Source organism: Podarcis muralis, chromosome 1, assembly GCF_964188315.1.
Source record: "Podarcis muralis chromosome 1, rPodMur119.hap1.1, whole genome shotgun sequence".
Lineage (NCBI taxonomy): Eukaryota > Metazoa > Chordata > Lepidosauria > Squamata > Lacertidae > Podarcis > Podarcis muralis.
Genome location: NC_135655.1, coordinates 1,859,675 through 1,875,282, shown reverse-complemented (window position 1 = coordinate 1,875,282; position 15,608 = coordinate 1,859,675). Strand labels below are relative to the sequence as shown.

The 15,608-nt window shown below is 51.2% G+C and overlaps 1 protein-coding gene across 12 annotated transcripts in view; it reads right to left on the bottom strand.

Moving 5' to 3' along the window:
• Nucleotides 1-15,608, bottom strand: part of RGS3 (regulator of G protein signaling 3) — a 72,848-nt gene that overhangs the window by 44,116 nt on the left and 13,124 nt on the right. For 8 of the 12 annotated variants that reach the window (XM_077933636.1, XM_077933603.1, XM_028704649.2 and 5 more), the window contains 6 exons: nucleotides 12,362-12,420; nucleotides 11,504-11,598; nucleotides 10,434-10,502; nucleotides 7,483-7,561; nucleotides 6,140-6,230; nucleotides 3,954-4,033 (listed from right to left, as the gene is read on the bottom strand). In XM_077933636.1, coding sequence (XP_077789762.1) covers nucleotides 3,954-4,033; nucleotides 6,140-6,230; nucleotides 7,483-7,561; nucleotides 10,434-10,502; nucleotides 11,504-11,598; nucleotides 12,362-12,420 — 473 coding nt within the window. Of the gene's footprint in view, nucleotides 1-2,707; nucleotides 2,894-3,953; nucleotides 4,069-6,139; nucleotides 6,231-7,482; nucleotides 7,562-10,433; nucleotides 10,503-11,503; nucleotides 11,599-12,361; nucleotides 12,421-15,608 lie in introns of those variants that run through there. The other 4 variants (XM_077933766.1, XM_077933867.1, XM_077933893.1 and 1 more) reach the window with 4 other exon arrangements.

Here is a 15,608-nt window from a genome sequence, read left to right as displayed (position 1 = left end):
GCACCCAATAAGCTCAATGGCCCATGAGAGCAGGCAGAGGCATCTTGACTGGGCTGCTGATGGGAAGAGAGGAAACCTGTCTGACCACAGACACTGTTCAGACTTGGACTTGCATCCCATGTGGAGCCTGAGTAGTTCCAGAGATGACTGTCTCTTGCGTATCCTGTTTGACCAGCAAAGGGGAAAGATCTGCCCTTCCGGTTCCCGAGGAAGACCCTCACTAAGAGCTCCTCCACGAGGGCTTGCTCAAAGGAGGAGGGAGTCTGTTCAAAGGGGCTGCGGGACACTCTCTTCCTGCTTGGGAGCAAAAGGGCAACTCCCTGGTGATTCTGCAGAGGTCCAAGGGCAGTGCATGGTCCGTGCCACAGGGTGGTTTGAAAGACGGGGGGAAGGAGCCATAGTCAGAAAAAGGCAGACAGAACGACTTTAGGAAGTTGAAGCCCAAGTTCCCTGGTTGAAGCATTTGTGGGTTGCTTAGATGAGACAACTGAAAGGATTTAAGAATTACATAAAGCACGCCGGTAGTAGATGGGGAGAACGCTTCCCTCTTTCTCTCAGGGCCACACAGAGGAAATGGACCAGCAGGAAAAATGACTACTTCTTCACACGTGTAATTAGCTTGTGGAACTCACTGCTCCAATCTGTGATTGTGGCTACAAGCTTAATATAGTTTAAAGGGGAAACTAGTGCAATTCATGCTTCTATCACAGGTGCAGAGAGCCTACATGTTCAGAGGCAGTCTATCTCTGAATACTAGTTGATGGAGAACAAGCCGTGTGGGTGAAGGCTGCTGGCTTCATGCACTGTTTCTGGCCTTGCTGGAGGGGCAGAGGCGGCCACTTGGCCGGTCACTGTGGAGAGAAAGCAGAACACTTGGCTAGGAGGACCTAGCGGATCCTCCTCAGCCCAATCCAGTCAAGCTCTGAGGCTCGAGCTTTTAGGGGACCCACTTCAGCAAGAACAAAAGCATGCCAGCCTTCAAACCTCACTTCATCAAGAAGAATGAAGAGATAAGTTTCACATTGTACGTTTTATCCGCTAGTTATCAACACAAACTATCTCACGACAGCAACCTGAAGAGAAGCCAAGCCAAGTTTTCCCCTGGGCACAACAGAGGAATCACAGAGTTCTTCCTCCACCCTATAATAATAATAAAAATTTTTATTATTTACACCCCGCCCATCTAGCTGGGTTTCCCTCTTGAACTGACCTGGAAAGGAGTTCTGTGTAACTGGAAAGGCTGCACCCCTCTAAGCTGACAAAGGCCACAATCCTACACCCTGAAGTCACAGAGCTTACTTTTGAGTAGCCTGCAAAGGATTGCATGTTGATACACTGCCTCCCTCCTCCTCCACCTTTGCTTTATTCAGGGTGTTTTAGGGTTCCTACCCTAAAGATTTGTTTGCATCATGGCAAACACACAGGGCAGCCTTTGCCCTATTTAGCTGCTGCTTCATCTTTTGGAGATCCAGGGACCTGATGGAACCTCCTTGATGCCCAACTGGACCCCAAGGCCAAGGGGCCAGAAAGAGGTGGGGGACCTAGATGAAGCGTGGGCAGCTCACCCTCCCTCCAGGTCACAATCTCATCACTCCAAAGCCATAGGGTCAAAAGGTTCAGAGTGAAAGACCCCTCTGCAGGAGGCACCCCACACACCCACACACCGCAAGAGGCATCCTCAGAGCACAGTGTGGCAGAAGCAGGGCTGCCCCTTAGGAACTCAATGAGGGGAAAGCTCCCAAGAAAGGCCGCTTGGACACATGAGGGGAGATCAGGCGGTCCAATAGGTGGCTGGCTGCTAGCAATGGGGCACCTGGAGTCAAAGGCAGCATCCCTTTGACTAGCAGCCACTGGTGGCGACAAACAGAAGAAAGCTGGATTCCTACCACCCTCCGCCTTGCCCTGCTTCTGTGAGATTCCCAGGAGCCTCTTGCTAGACATGGGATGAGGGCAGCATGTAAGGCTGGGAGGGGGTTCCTTCTGAACCCTCAAAAGACAATTCTCTCTCCCTCTCTTTCACACACACAAACAACGAGACCAAATCAATATGCAACAAGAGACGGCGCTGTGCGGTTGAGCTCACTTCCCTAGATCGAATCTCACTTCAGCTACAAAGTCACCAGAGCTGCCACCCAGTGCATGGTGACTAGGGCACCAATTCAATGGAAAGTAGTGAGGCTGACTTCCCTGAGCCAGCCCACCTAGGACTGGGCTGTCAGAGGCCTTTAGGCAAGCCAGCCTCTCTCAACAAGGAAGCGATGGGACTAGAAGAGCCTGGCTGCAGCTGGATCAGGTCAACTGGGCCCTGTCTAGCCCGGCCTCCTGTCCTCACAGGGGCCAAGCACAGGATCTGAGTGCCACGGCAGGGCTCGACCCCCTTGGGATCCCCAACAAGCAGCATTCAGGGGCATTCCCTGCCCGGACAGGGGAGGGAGGACACCCATCCCAGGGTCCAAGCCTTCAGATGATGCAGGGACAATCAAGGAGGTCACCCTCGACTCCTCTTAGAAAGCCCAGTCAGCCACCCAGAGGAGTGGGGCAGGTCCACAGAATTATTCAGCCCTGGCAGGGAGAAGGATGGGCCCTTCCCAGCACCAAAGCCAGTTCCGTGGGGTGCGGCTCCCGTCTCCTCTCAACACACCCACTGGAGAAGGCCATGCTCCTTGAACCTCATGCACACCTGCTCCTGGGTTCGCATGCAACCGACCTGCCGGTAGCGCTGCTCCGAGCACACTCTGCACAGTCCGCTGAATCGGCTCATGTCCGCGGCCTGGAGCCTTGCGGCCGGACCAGGCAAAGCTAAACCATTCCCCGCTCTCCCTGGCGAGCGCAGAACAGAGGCCCCCTGCCTGCCTGCCTTCTGGCAGCTGAGAATAAGCCTCTGTGATCCTGGCATGGCCGCCCATGAGAACCCAGGAGCTGCTCAGCAGAAGAATGGCAGGAAGCCACCCCTCACCTCCCGGGCAGCTCTCACTGCCATGTGCTGCTTTATGATAAGCGGAGAGGCTTCCTGAGAACTCGAGGGGAAGAGGGAGAGGGGGAGAGAGAGTTTAGAGTCAAGCTCCTGTCAGCTCTTTCACCCAGGCGGCCTTTGTTCACCGAGGCAAATCTCCCCAGCACACGGACACGGCCCAGGTTCTCACAAACAGTCAGAGGATGTCGGAGGGGGCCTTCCACTAGTGCTGTGCAAAAGGGCGGGGGGCTTACATTCACATTCATATGGGGAGAGTGGGGGAGAAAGAGTAAGGACTGCAAGTAACCAAGGAAGGAAAGAAGATGCCCAGAAAAATCTCTCTCTCTAACGCTCTCACACACAAGTAAACTCTTTACTGATGGGGATCCGCAAATCAGACCAGTTCATGGCTAGCTGCGTAAGAGGGGAAAAGCAACCCAACAGCTGAGCCTTCCTAAGCATGCGAGGGAGGGGCAGCCTGCTGACTCCTGCCTGCCTGTGCCCATTAGAAAGGAAAAGAGCAGATAGTGGTGACTGTAGTGAAATGGCTGGCATCCGCCTGTCCCAGGAGACAATGCAGGAGTGTGCCTTTGGGGTGTGGTCAAGCAGAGGGAAAGTTACAGCGCCTGCTGTGGCTGTAGAGACTGACACAGGAATGCTGCCAGGGACATCAAAGCAAGAAGAATTTCAAGCTTCCTCTCCTTCCCAGCAAGCAGCAGCATGCGAGGGACATGAGGAAAACACTTGCAGAACTGCAGGAGGGAGGGTGCAATTTGCAGCAGGATGTTCACTGCAACAGTCCTCCTGCCTGTGGGCAGGTGAGGGAGGACGGTGAGGCACCCCAATCTCCTCAACTTCATTGCAAAAAGCGCTTTCTGACTGGCTGCCCCCTTCATGGGTGTTTAGCAGGAGCAGCTGAATATGATCAAGGCATCCACTCGCTCCCTGCCCTGGGAAAGGCGGTTGTTGAACCCGGCCTCCCACGCCTGCATGCTCCTACCTTGAGTTGCTCCATGTTCTCGTCCTGCTGTTGCTTCCCCAGTAACGCCACTGCCGCAGCTGGCCTGGCCAACATCAGCTCTGCAAAACAACAGGGAGGAATCTGTCCATCACCTCTGCAGAAAAAAGAGGGAAGGCCTGACCTCCCTGTACTGAAATATCCTGCTTTACATGCCGAATGTCCACTGAAGCTGCTGGAACGGCTTCTCATTATCTGCTCAACTTGGGGCAAACTTGATCCTGGGGGGCAATGGAATTAGACACATTACACACAGACTTTGCTGTGGAGAGCTATGTAATATAGGAGTCTCCTCCTCTCTGCTCTCTTCCACCCCACCACAAGGGTGAGAGTTTCTGCTATTTCTTACTAGTGTCCAATGGTTCTGCAAAATGTACCCACATGGCTTCCCAAAACAGGAATATCTAACCCTGCAATAGTAAACCTATGTGGGAAATAAAAACAATGCAAAAATACAAAACACCGCAATGCAGCAGCACTAAAACACCTATATTAGTAAAGTAGAACAATTCTTTAAATCAGCTTCTTTTTTCTTTGGTTATCTTAGAGATTTGCTTATTGCCACTCATCAGTTGACCCCAGAGTGGTTTACAACAGGAGCTTGCTGGCTTAAAAACAACCACAACAGCCACCTCTCTTCAATTCCTGTCCCAAAACAGGAAGAGACCGAGTCTGGCAGATCCCCCAAGGGGAGGCATTCCACGGTTGTGGACCAGCACTGAAAAGGCCCCGTTTCCTGTATTTGCCCACCTAATCTGCCGCAAAGATGGGATGAAGAGCAGGACCACAGAATAGGATCTTAGAGCATCGGCAAGATGTTTATAAGAATATTTACGAACCTCCAACTCAAGACGGTATACAGGAAAGTCATTAAAGCACCCTAAAACTTTAAAATCTTAATATTATAGAACCATAAAATACTGAACAAATGACCAGCTATTAATCAGATTAATTTACTGAAATGCTTGGTGGAATACAGGAGAAATGAGAGTAGGGAAGAGCAGGCAAATCAATGGGCCAATGGATATTCTGATACAACTCAACAGCGCCACCTAGAGCACCAGCGATTCTCACCCATGCAGGGGACCTGAATGGGCAGCAGCCCACAATATGGTCTCTGAAGAAGCATCTCCAGCGGTTGAGACCTCCGAAGCAATGCCTCGACTGGCCTGAACCATTTCAGCCTCTTGAAATGTCAGAGAGGAGGGATTTTCGGGTTGCCAAAACACAACATTGCAATGGGGTGGTGCTTTAGCTGAGTGGGCAGAGCACCTGCCTTGCATGGGGTTTGATCCCCAATGGCACTTCCCGGAAGGATTGGGAGAGAGACCCTGCCTGAAGCCCTGGAGAGCCATTGCTGCCAGTCAATGTGGGCAATATTGAGCGACATGGACCCAAAGGGTCTGACTCAGCTTAAACCAGCATCCTATGTTTCTCTGCATAGCAACCAGTGATGTCAGAGGTGAGGCCTGTTTTGCCACAGAGCCAACAGGGAGCCTGTCTTAGAAGAGAGACCCGCCAGTCTCAAATGCCCATAAATACGTACGATTTTTCCTTTAACCTTTGCCTTCCTCCAAACATTCCAAAGATGCTCTGCAGGGAACTCTGAACATGTTCCCAAGCCTGTGACTGCTCAAGCAGGTAAAATGCAACCAGCCAAGTTGGACTGACTCGTAATTGTTTACAGTGGTACCTCGGTTTACGAACTTAATCCATTTCGGAAGTCTGTTCTTAAACCGAGGAATGCTTTCCCACTGTTCAGATTCCATTCTTAGACCAAGGTAAAGTTCGCAAACCAGGAGACTATTTCCAGTTTTGCAGAGTTCGTAAACCAAATCGTTCGTAAACAGGACTGTTCTTAAACCGAGGTACCACTGTACTTACAAGCCTGTGTTGCGTGTGGAAAATGTGCAAAAGGGCTGCCCAGGGACTAGCCATTTTCTGAGTGATTCTTTGTTCCTCCAACTAGGCCGGGTGGGGTGTGGGGCAATTGGCTCCCCCTGCAGCAGCCATGGAGGCCAGTCCAGAGCAGTCAGGGCAGGCTTGCCTGAGGGTCTTTCCCCTGCACAGTGTCCACAAGCTCTGCAACAGGACGCCAGGGGGAAACACATCCCTAACTCCTTTCCCCCCTTGAGGGAGGCCCACAAGCATCCCCCAGAGGGACCCACCTCTGCTCTGTTTCAGCCGCCGTGTAGCTGCCTTCAGGTGCTTTGTCCTGCCCAGGTCTTCCCCCAGTAGGTAGTACCATCCACAGATCTCCTGCAGTTAGAAAGAGAGTCAGTAGAAGGAAGCTGCAGGAGATCCCAAACTTTTCTGGATTTAGAAATCCCTTCCCAGCTGTGTTGTTATTTGCTAGCAAAATGCACATCATTGTGTGTGTGCATGTGAGCTTGTGAGCACAGACCCCACCCCATCATTAAAGAAAACCCCCGCCATTTGCAAAGCCCAACAAAATCCACCTGGGAAACCTTATCTGTGTTCTGTTCCGCAGCCCAGCTGACGGGGTGGGGGAATGATGGGAGGGAATAAGAACCTGCTCTTGGGCTCATGTTCTGCTTGCAGGTTTCCTGCAATAGGTATCTGGTGGACCCCAGTGAGAACAAGATGCTGGACTGGACGGGCCACTGGCCTCACCCAGCAGGTTCTTCTTATGTTCAAACTGGACATCTCCAAGCCTTCAATCTCCATCTTTGAAAAGGGGATGTCGCTGAACCCCAGTTGCTGATCTGCTTTGAGGATGAACATCCCAATTGGCTTCAAATACTTTTCTAATTAAAGTCACTATAGATGTTTGGAAACTGCTGCATGTGGTTTATACATTTTTATTTTAAAGTTGGCAGCAGAGGGCAGCACCCAATCCTCTGCCCGCAGCTCTGACATGCATTTGGCTGCTGGTGGACAACACATTCTCAGCACTCTCTGCTCCCCAACTTATTTTATTTTAGTTTTGTTTTTTAAAAAAAACAAAACACCTAGTTAAGGTTGCTGTTGGTTTAATGGGGTGTTGTTGTTTTTTGGAGGGGAGCCAATTTCAAGGGGCGTGGGGGTGAGAGACGAGGGCCTGGGCAAAAGCCCTGCTGTGCTGGTGGGAGACCTTGTGCAGGGTCTCATGAGTAGAATCCCACCCAGGGTTCCATTTAGGCATCACGACTGCATGGAAATTCCACGTTCAGAAATAGCAAACTAGTTTTTGATATGGGGGGATTTCAGTGACAGCACACACCAAATCATACCACTACAGAGAGGAAACTGCATGCCCTGCAACAGGCCCAGACCCAGGGTTCTCTAGCCGGCTTTATACATCTCCCCACCCCCAATTCCCTGTCCAGCTTGGGAAGACATCAGCAGCCCTCCCCACCCCCGTGAGGCAAAGACTGGTGTGCTGCTGCTGCTGCTGTCACGCCTCATCTCATTAAAGCATGACAGGGACTTCCTTCTCCTTGGGACAATTAGCTGTGCCACAGCTGTGTCCACACCGCATAACCCAGGAGGGTGGGAGGATCCTCCGTACCTTGTCTGGGCTCAGCAGGGTCTTCACACCGAAACTCATGCAGCCGAGGAGTTCACTCTGCCTGTGGGGAGAAGGAATCCTGAAACAGGGTCATGGAGATCAGGGCTGCTGCTGCTCCCACGGCTCCTGCTGGGGGCTCTGGCCATTTTGTCTCCAGCATGGGAGCCTCCCCTGCAAGGAGATCTGGGCATTGAACCAGAGTGAGGAGACACGTTGGACTGCACCTTTCAAGCTCCTCACACATGTGGCTGGCCCCAAGTGACATCCTTTGGAAATCACCAGGCTCCATCGGCCATGCAGGTCGGCAAAGTTCCACAGTACAGGAAGGTGCCCATGTGCCACGTGGCCTCACTCAGAGAGCGAGGTGTGGACCCTGAAGAGGAAGAGCAGGAGGTATCCCCCCATGTGTCTGGGTGGAGAAGGCAGCTACAGAGGACTTGCCTAGCTGAGGCAACTTTGGTTGGTTGGTTGTAAGTCGCTTTGGGTTGCCCTGGGCAAGATAACTCAACTAACAAATTTAATAAGGAATAGGAATAGTCAGCTGCCCCAAAGAGCTAGACACTGAGGGTATGGGAAATGGAGCCTACCCCTGGATCGCTCAGTTGGTTAGAACTCAGTGCTGATAACACCAAGGTCGCAGGTTCGATCCCCATATAGGACAGCTGCATATTCGTGGAGTGGGGGGACTAGATGTTCCTCAGGGTCCCTTCCAGCTCTATGACTTGAACGCCAGAACCAGCAGCTTTAAGGTCTCCTGCCCTGCACCCTGCCACACCCAATATCTGTCAAAGAGCTCCCAATGGCCAGGGGGCCTGCCAAAGCCCCAGAGCTCTGTGGAAGAAGGGTCTTGGCTAGACCTGCTCTGGGGTAATGTAAGAGCTCAGTCATGCTCTGCTGGAGCACATTACATAACAATGCATAGGAAGAGCCCGACTGCTAGAGCACACCAATGTGGGTTGATTCAGCGCAGGGTTTTACGTAAGAAGAGCCTTGCTGTGTCAGACCCAGAGCCCAGTATCTGCCCCTCAGAAGCCTCTGGGAAGCTCATTAAGCAGGGCTTGAAGATGACTGTCTGCTCCTGTTGCAGCTCCCCAACAACTAGGACTCAAAGGCAGGCTGCCTGCAAGAACAGAGGTTCCTTGTAGCCATTATAGCTGTTCTGCTTCTATATATGCTGATAGTAAGAGCTGTCCAACAAGGGAACGGATTCTCTTGGGAGGTGGTGGGTTCTCCTTCCTTGGAGGTTTTCAAGCAGAGGTTGGATGCCATCTGTCATGGATGCTTGAGCTGAGATTCCTGCATTGCAGGGGATAGAACTGGATGACACTCGGGGTCCCTTCCAACTCTATATATAATTCTATGATTATTTTAGGAAGGTTTCAGGCTGCAGTGGCTGCTGGCAATGCCTAAGGCCCATGGCCAGCCAGAATGGGTAAGCCACGCTAGACTAGCCAGGGCTCCCTGTGGCAGCTGGGGGGTTCTGGGAGGGATGTGGCCGAGTCCAGGGGCCATCATTTTCAGGTGAGATTCAATCTGATACCAGAAAATTCAGATTGCAGAGTTACAGTTGGTTGGGAGCTCTAGCAGAACAAACTCACTTCCACAAAGGATAGGTCTTTCTATGACAAGGAAAGTGATGCGAAAACATACTGGAAAGTGTAGGATGACAAATCAGGATGATGCATGCTTCATAAACAGGTTGTCCGGAAGCACCCTGAGGTCCTAGCAAAACCCCAATGCGCTGATCCAACTCTCTGGTGCTGACATGGTTGGAGACGCAATTCTGGTTCCATAATGGAAAGGCACAACAGGCAGGGAAGGCTCACTGGATGGGGGCACCTATCTGCCACTCACTTTAACACCCAAACTAGCAGATGCCCTCTCGTTCAGCCGCGCATGCTTTAAACATTCTCTCACCCTTTAAATACTGAGCATGTACTATCTTTTCTTTAGTTAGTTAGTTACAACCGCCAGATACACCCCAAAGCCTGACACTTGGTGATGATGCCTAGAATTTTAATGTGGTAAAGTAGGTATTATTATTATTTTTAAAAACTGGCTCTTTGAAATATTTGGACAAGGCTGGACGTTCAGTTACAGTTATGTCATTCGGTGGGGAAGAACACTGGAGATATTTATTCAGTGTCAGAAAGAGGCGACATGAAATTCCAAGACGAATCTCGTCAGCAACACTGTTAATTCACCCTGAAGTTTCTATAAATACCAAATGGATTTATGTTTTCACTCTCTTTCCCTCTTGCACGCTGTTCACTATCAGATTACACGTACAGATGACATCACCACCATCATCAAAAGATCATACCACTATGGTGGCTTACAAAATAAAGGAATAAAAATTATTTCCAGTAACACAAATCAGAATCGGGTAAAACCATCTCAGCAAACAGTCACAGAACCAGCACAGGGAACACAGATGAACAATTCTCTGAAGAAGCACCATCTTCATCCGTCTCTCAAAGGACAGCAGGAGGAACATGCTGAGCAAACTTTTATCCACAGGGAGGGAGTTCATGCTCAGCACTGGGGGCTGTGGCAGAGAAGCCCCTGTACCTTGCAGGTGCTAATCTACCCCTTTGGTGAGATAGAACAACACACACAAAATACCCTAAATGCTGGGGCCAAGGCAGGGTGCCATAGAAGAAGCTGGCTCTGAGCTAGGCAGGAGGCCTTGAGCCCTCAGAGGCCTTGAGCCGAACCCCGAGTCCCGTGCATAGTTGTCAACTTTTCCCTTTTCTTGCGAGGAATCCTATTTGGAATAAAGGAATTTCCCTTAAAAAAGGGAAAAGTTGCCAGCTATGGTCCCGTGACTCTGGAACCAATGCCACAAAGGCTACTCACACTCAGGGAAGCAGCTTCTGCTGCAACACCACTCACATGACAACAACCAAAGGCTCAATGGCGTTGTAGTCTCGTAGCTGCATCTTCCTTACCTGGAATTCCTTGGTTGGTTCCACACAGTGACCAGCAGGCGCTTCCGCTCATCTTCCTCTGGCAAAGGACTGGAACACAAAGCAGAAAGGATGCGACCATGAGCCCCTGGAGGTAGCAAGGACCAGGTCCAAACTTAGACTTCTCCCTCAGGCCCTCTCACACTGACTTGGCTACCTGGGGCAGAAATCGAGAGCTGGCCACAGCTCATGAATGCGTCTGATCTGGGTACATATTTTCAGCTCACATTATTTATTCCAATCCAACCCCCTCACCTAGCTCTGTCCTCAAAGAGGATGGCCCAAGGGGATGGTGTGCTTGAGCTGAGGAAAGCCAGTGTCCCAGAGGCACAGGAGTTCAGACGGAAATTAACAAGCACCATGAGAAGAGGATGCATGCCCACCAGTGGCACCAGCACTGCTGCTCAAGACTGAGAATCCAACCCAGGAAGTTCACAGCACTTGCCCCCACCCCCACTAGGCAGCAGCACCCTTGGAGAAACCCTTATTACCTGGTCCAAGTCCCCCCACGACACCAAGGGCAGCTCAGAGCCCGGAAGAAGCTGTCTAGTTCAGAAACTCCAACAGTGGGGAGAGCAGGAGCCTAGCGCTTGTGTGTGTGTGTGTGTGTGTGTGTGTGTGTGTGTGTGTGAGCACAGGCTGACAGTCACAGACAAGCCAGCTTTGTGCACAGGGCCGAGGCATTTGAGCTGCAAGAAAACAGCAGAATAGTGTCTGTCGCTCTTCATCTCATGGCAGCATCTCCCCATGCGTGAGGCAAGTTGTGCTGAGGCATAATAGCTGACAAGAGATGGGGGGGGGGGGGGAGGAGAAAGAGGGAGGGAGGGAGGGAGATTGAGAGTCATAGAAGCAGGGCGAATCCTAGCACACTTTCTTTGGCTCAGGATCCCTGATCAGCCTGTTGTGACACAGCCTGGGCCTTCTCTGAGACACAAGAGGAGAGGGGTGTGTGTGTGTGTGTGTGTGTGTGTGTGTGTGAGAGAGAGAGAGAGAGAGAGAGAGAGAGAGAGAGAGAGAGAGGCAGCAGCTGACACCCCCACCCCCATACTCACAAGAGGAAATGCTCATGGAAGACGGGGCATTTGCTGTCCAGCACAGTCCTGGTCCTCTGCCTGCACTTCCGATCTGTCTCCGGCACAAGCGACACCTTCGTCGGGAGAAGAAGAGAAAGAGCGTAGCTGTCATTGCGTGTTAACCCTCTTCTGACTAGAGCAAGCTTCCAGCCAACACATCTAGATGAGCGGGAAACCGGCAGCTTTGAAATGGGGGAAAAAACCTCACCTGGATGTCAAAGCATGAATGGAACCCACAACGAAATGTCAGTGCTGGCTTTAAAATCCCATGCTGGATTTTGGGGTGGGGAGAGAAGGGGGCAGACAGCCTGCATTTTGCGAAGTTATCCAGATGAGGCCCCTAGCTTTGGCTCAGTTCCACAGAAGTCATGAAATCCTAAGGCTGAGTTACACAGGCAGCAAGGCTGAGAGGGCCCATGAGGCACGGATGGAGCCAGGGGCCACTCGCAATGCCCCTCAGCAGAGGATGCTCCTTTTAGGATTGCACCTGCCACAGTTAACCTGCCACTGCCTTTGAAACCCTCCAGAAAAGCAGAGGCAGCGGCGGCAGCAGCTGCATGATCCCAGCACCCAAGGGCCAGCTGAGATGTGGCAGAAATTCCTGCATTCCACACCTGCTCAGACTTCTGCTGGCAAAGAGACGGAAGGGTTTTGTTTCTTTATAGATGCATGTAGCAAAAATCAATGGCTACAGACAACTTAAGTCAGCAGCTTGGTAAGGAGGAGGGGGAAAGAGAAGAGCAGCCCTCCTCCCCCCCTGCTCCTTCAGGGGAATCCACCCACCACGAAAGATTACTGTCTCGACATCAGCACCCCTCCTGAGGGTGGCAAGCCTACCTTGACAAAAGAGTCACAAATCCGGTACTCCTTCCCCATCAGGCCCTTGGCTTCCATGACTGGGGTACAGGGAAGAGAAAAACAAAAGAAGAAATTACATTGAAACGTGAACAGAAAAAGCATCTTTTGCCGAGAGCAGGAAAAAAAGGGTTAAATTGGGATTGCCAACCCAGCGCCCCCAAAGGCATTCAGTGGAGTCCCCAGAAGGGGTCCCAGACTCTGAGCTTTCATTTAAAAGTCTCCAGCTCTCCTAGAACAGAAGTTATGAAGCAAAAACTACAGGTTCCCATCATTAACTGTATCTTTTTATTTGTGACCACAGCTATTTTGTGACTGGTGCTGTCAGCATCTTCTCAAAATTCCAAATCTGCCCCCGGACATGGAAAGGTTGGTGACTGCTGGATCCACTGAGATTGTGCACTCTCTTGCTCTCTCTGTAACACACACACACACACACACACACACACACACACACACACCCTGCAGCTTCCAGCCTATTTGATCTGCCTAACTCACTCAGCCCTTGACTCCACAGCTCCCTGCTGACTCAGCAAAATGCCCTAGCCCCTCTCCTCTCCTCCTGCAGAGAGCCCTGCCTCCCCCTAGTTAAAGGGCTTAATTTGAGCTTGGGAAACCACCCAGCAGTCTATGCATTCCACCATCCTCCATAAAAGCAAGGAATCTGGTGCCAGAATGGCACAGAATTCAGCATCCTGAGAATCTCAGCTGTTCTTTTTTGTTTTGGGTATTTTTGTGCCTATGAATGCAAACATAGACTTGAAAGTATGCGGGGAAAACATGGTGAACAAAGCACATCCACATTACAAACTGGATCTGGTCTCAACACCTCCAGAGTTTCTCCTAAAGCCACCTGAGGGGTGTAGTTTAGAGAGGGCACTGCTGACCCTTCAGCATAAACAGACGGTGAGCTAAACTGGTTTGGCACTAAAGAGAAGAGGAGTCCAGGAAAGCTCCCACTGTGGTCAGGAATTGCGCTTCATGTCGCCCACTGCCTTTCCTGCAGCAGAAGCAGGACAATCTATGACAAAATCTTCTCTTATAACAACAGTGTGCAAAGGCATGCAGATTTAGCTTGGTCTGCAAAATAACAGGTCCAGGATTTATCCTTTCGTCGCCAGTGTTTTTTCTTCTTCCCAGCACCCCATCCTGTTTTCCTTCCTGGAACCTGCTCTGAGCACCAGGGCTCAACCCTGGAAATGCGCACCGTGTGTTTTTTTGAAAAGAAAGAGGGCCTCTGACCACGTGCAGCATACCTTCCCATGGCAGCTATAGAGCACATGCCAACCTACAGGCTCCGCTCAGGCCAAGGGGTCTTCCACCTGGCCTTGAGCCCCTTTCCTTAGAAGCTGACCCCCCTGGCTTCTAAGTGTGGTGTAGTGGTTAAGAGTGTTAGACTTGTAATCTGGTGAACCGGGTTCACGTCTTCGCTTCTCCACCTGCAGCTGCTGGGTGACCTTGGGCTAGTCACACTTCTTTGAAGTCTCTCAGCCTCACTCACCTCACAGAGTGTTTGTTGTGGGGGAGGGAGGGAAAGGAGAATGTGAGCCGCTTTGAGACTCCTTCGGGTAGTGATAAAGCGGGATATCAAATCCAAACTCTTCTTCTTCTCTTCTTCTGGCTGCAAAGGGTTCCAGGAGAAAACAGGATCCGGTCCCAGCCCCTTCACCAAGCCCCTCTTCATACACCCCTGGTGGTGGTGGCAGAAGCAAAGGGTCCTGCCATTCAGGGAGGCAGGCAGGGGGAAGCAGGACCCCACCCCATGGATTTCAGCTCACATGGTTTATTCTGCAGGAGCCCAAGTGGCCCAGGGTGTCAGGACTGGGGAGATGAGAGTTCAGCCACAGGTGACTTTGAGCCAGTGACTGGTTTTAAGGCTCACCTACCCCACAGGGTTGTTGTTGAGAATAAAATTGGGGGAAGAGAATCATGTGCACTGCCCTGGGCGTTATGGCGGAGGAGGGCAGGCTGGAAAGGCAATAAATTAATGCTCCTGGCCTGCTATCAGCCAGTGCTTAGAGGAGTGACTTACAGCTACAATTAAGATGACAAAAAACAAGTAGGTCTGCATGCCAAATGAACAACTCATTTTGCTTGAGAAAGAGAGAGAGAGAGAGAGAGAGAGAGAGAGAGAGAGAGAGGGAATTGATGTGTGTGGATAACACTGCAATACTTGCCATATAATAAAAGGAGAAACCACAAGACATCTTCTCAAAGCACGCTGGTTTTCTGGGCAACCTATTTTTCAATCGATCTGAAGCCTGCCACTTTAAACCTAGCAGAGAACAAACCCCACCCACCCACCCCTCACAATTTGCTGAAATGAGTTTAAACCCCTCTGCCTGCAGCTGCCTGCCACTCCACAACTAAGGATCACTGGCAGGAGAGAAAGCAGAAGAAGGAAAGAGGGTGGGAGGGAAAGAAGGATTTATAGATGCCGGGGTATGTATGTGTGTGTGTGTGTACCCACACACAAGCATGTAATGTTTTCTATTAGTAAAAGCCTACTAAAAATACCCAGGCCTGAGCATTTGGTTGGAGGCAGGCGCAGCTCCACTTCCAGATGCCAAACTGCATTTCATGCGCCTGACTTCCTCCTGCTCATCATGACAGGATCTGTGCCGGAGGCCCAAAAGCACCATCAAGCTAAATATCAAGAGGCTGCATCTTGATTTTAGCTCAGTCTCATCCTTGTGCAGCTGTGCCACGACCACAGCGGAAGAGAGGCTGGAGTTTCTCTGGGCAATGCTGCAGAATCCAGGCTCCATCCCCACCCTGCACCCCCCCCCCCCGAAGAAAGAGCCAGGATGCGGTTCTGCCCTGGCTGAGTAAATTTTCTTTCTCTCGTACTCTGCCCATCCCATCCACAGAAGTGGAACAAGAAGAGAAGCAGACACAGGGACTGCAGGTGGCAGGGAGGTATCTCCCCCCCCCCCACACCCCAGATGTACTTTCTTCTTTACTAAATCCTCAAAAGTGTCCACCAGCCAGAGCCAGGTGGAACATACTGCCTTGGGGCAGAGCCAGACACATAACAGGGGCTCAGTGCTCCCCACACCCAACAACCCCATAGCCAAGCACACATCTGAGTGGTGACGGATCAGGTATTGTAACGCAAAAACTCTGAGACTGGTCAGCTGCAGAGACCTGGCCAAAGGCAACAAATCAAAACGCACAGAGGTTGAGAGAGATGACCCAGGCAGGGCAGGGAACCCTCTGGGAAACTTGA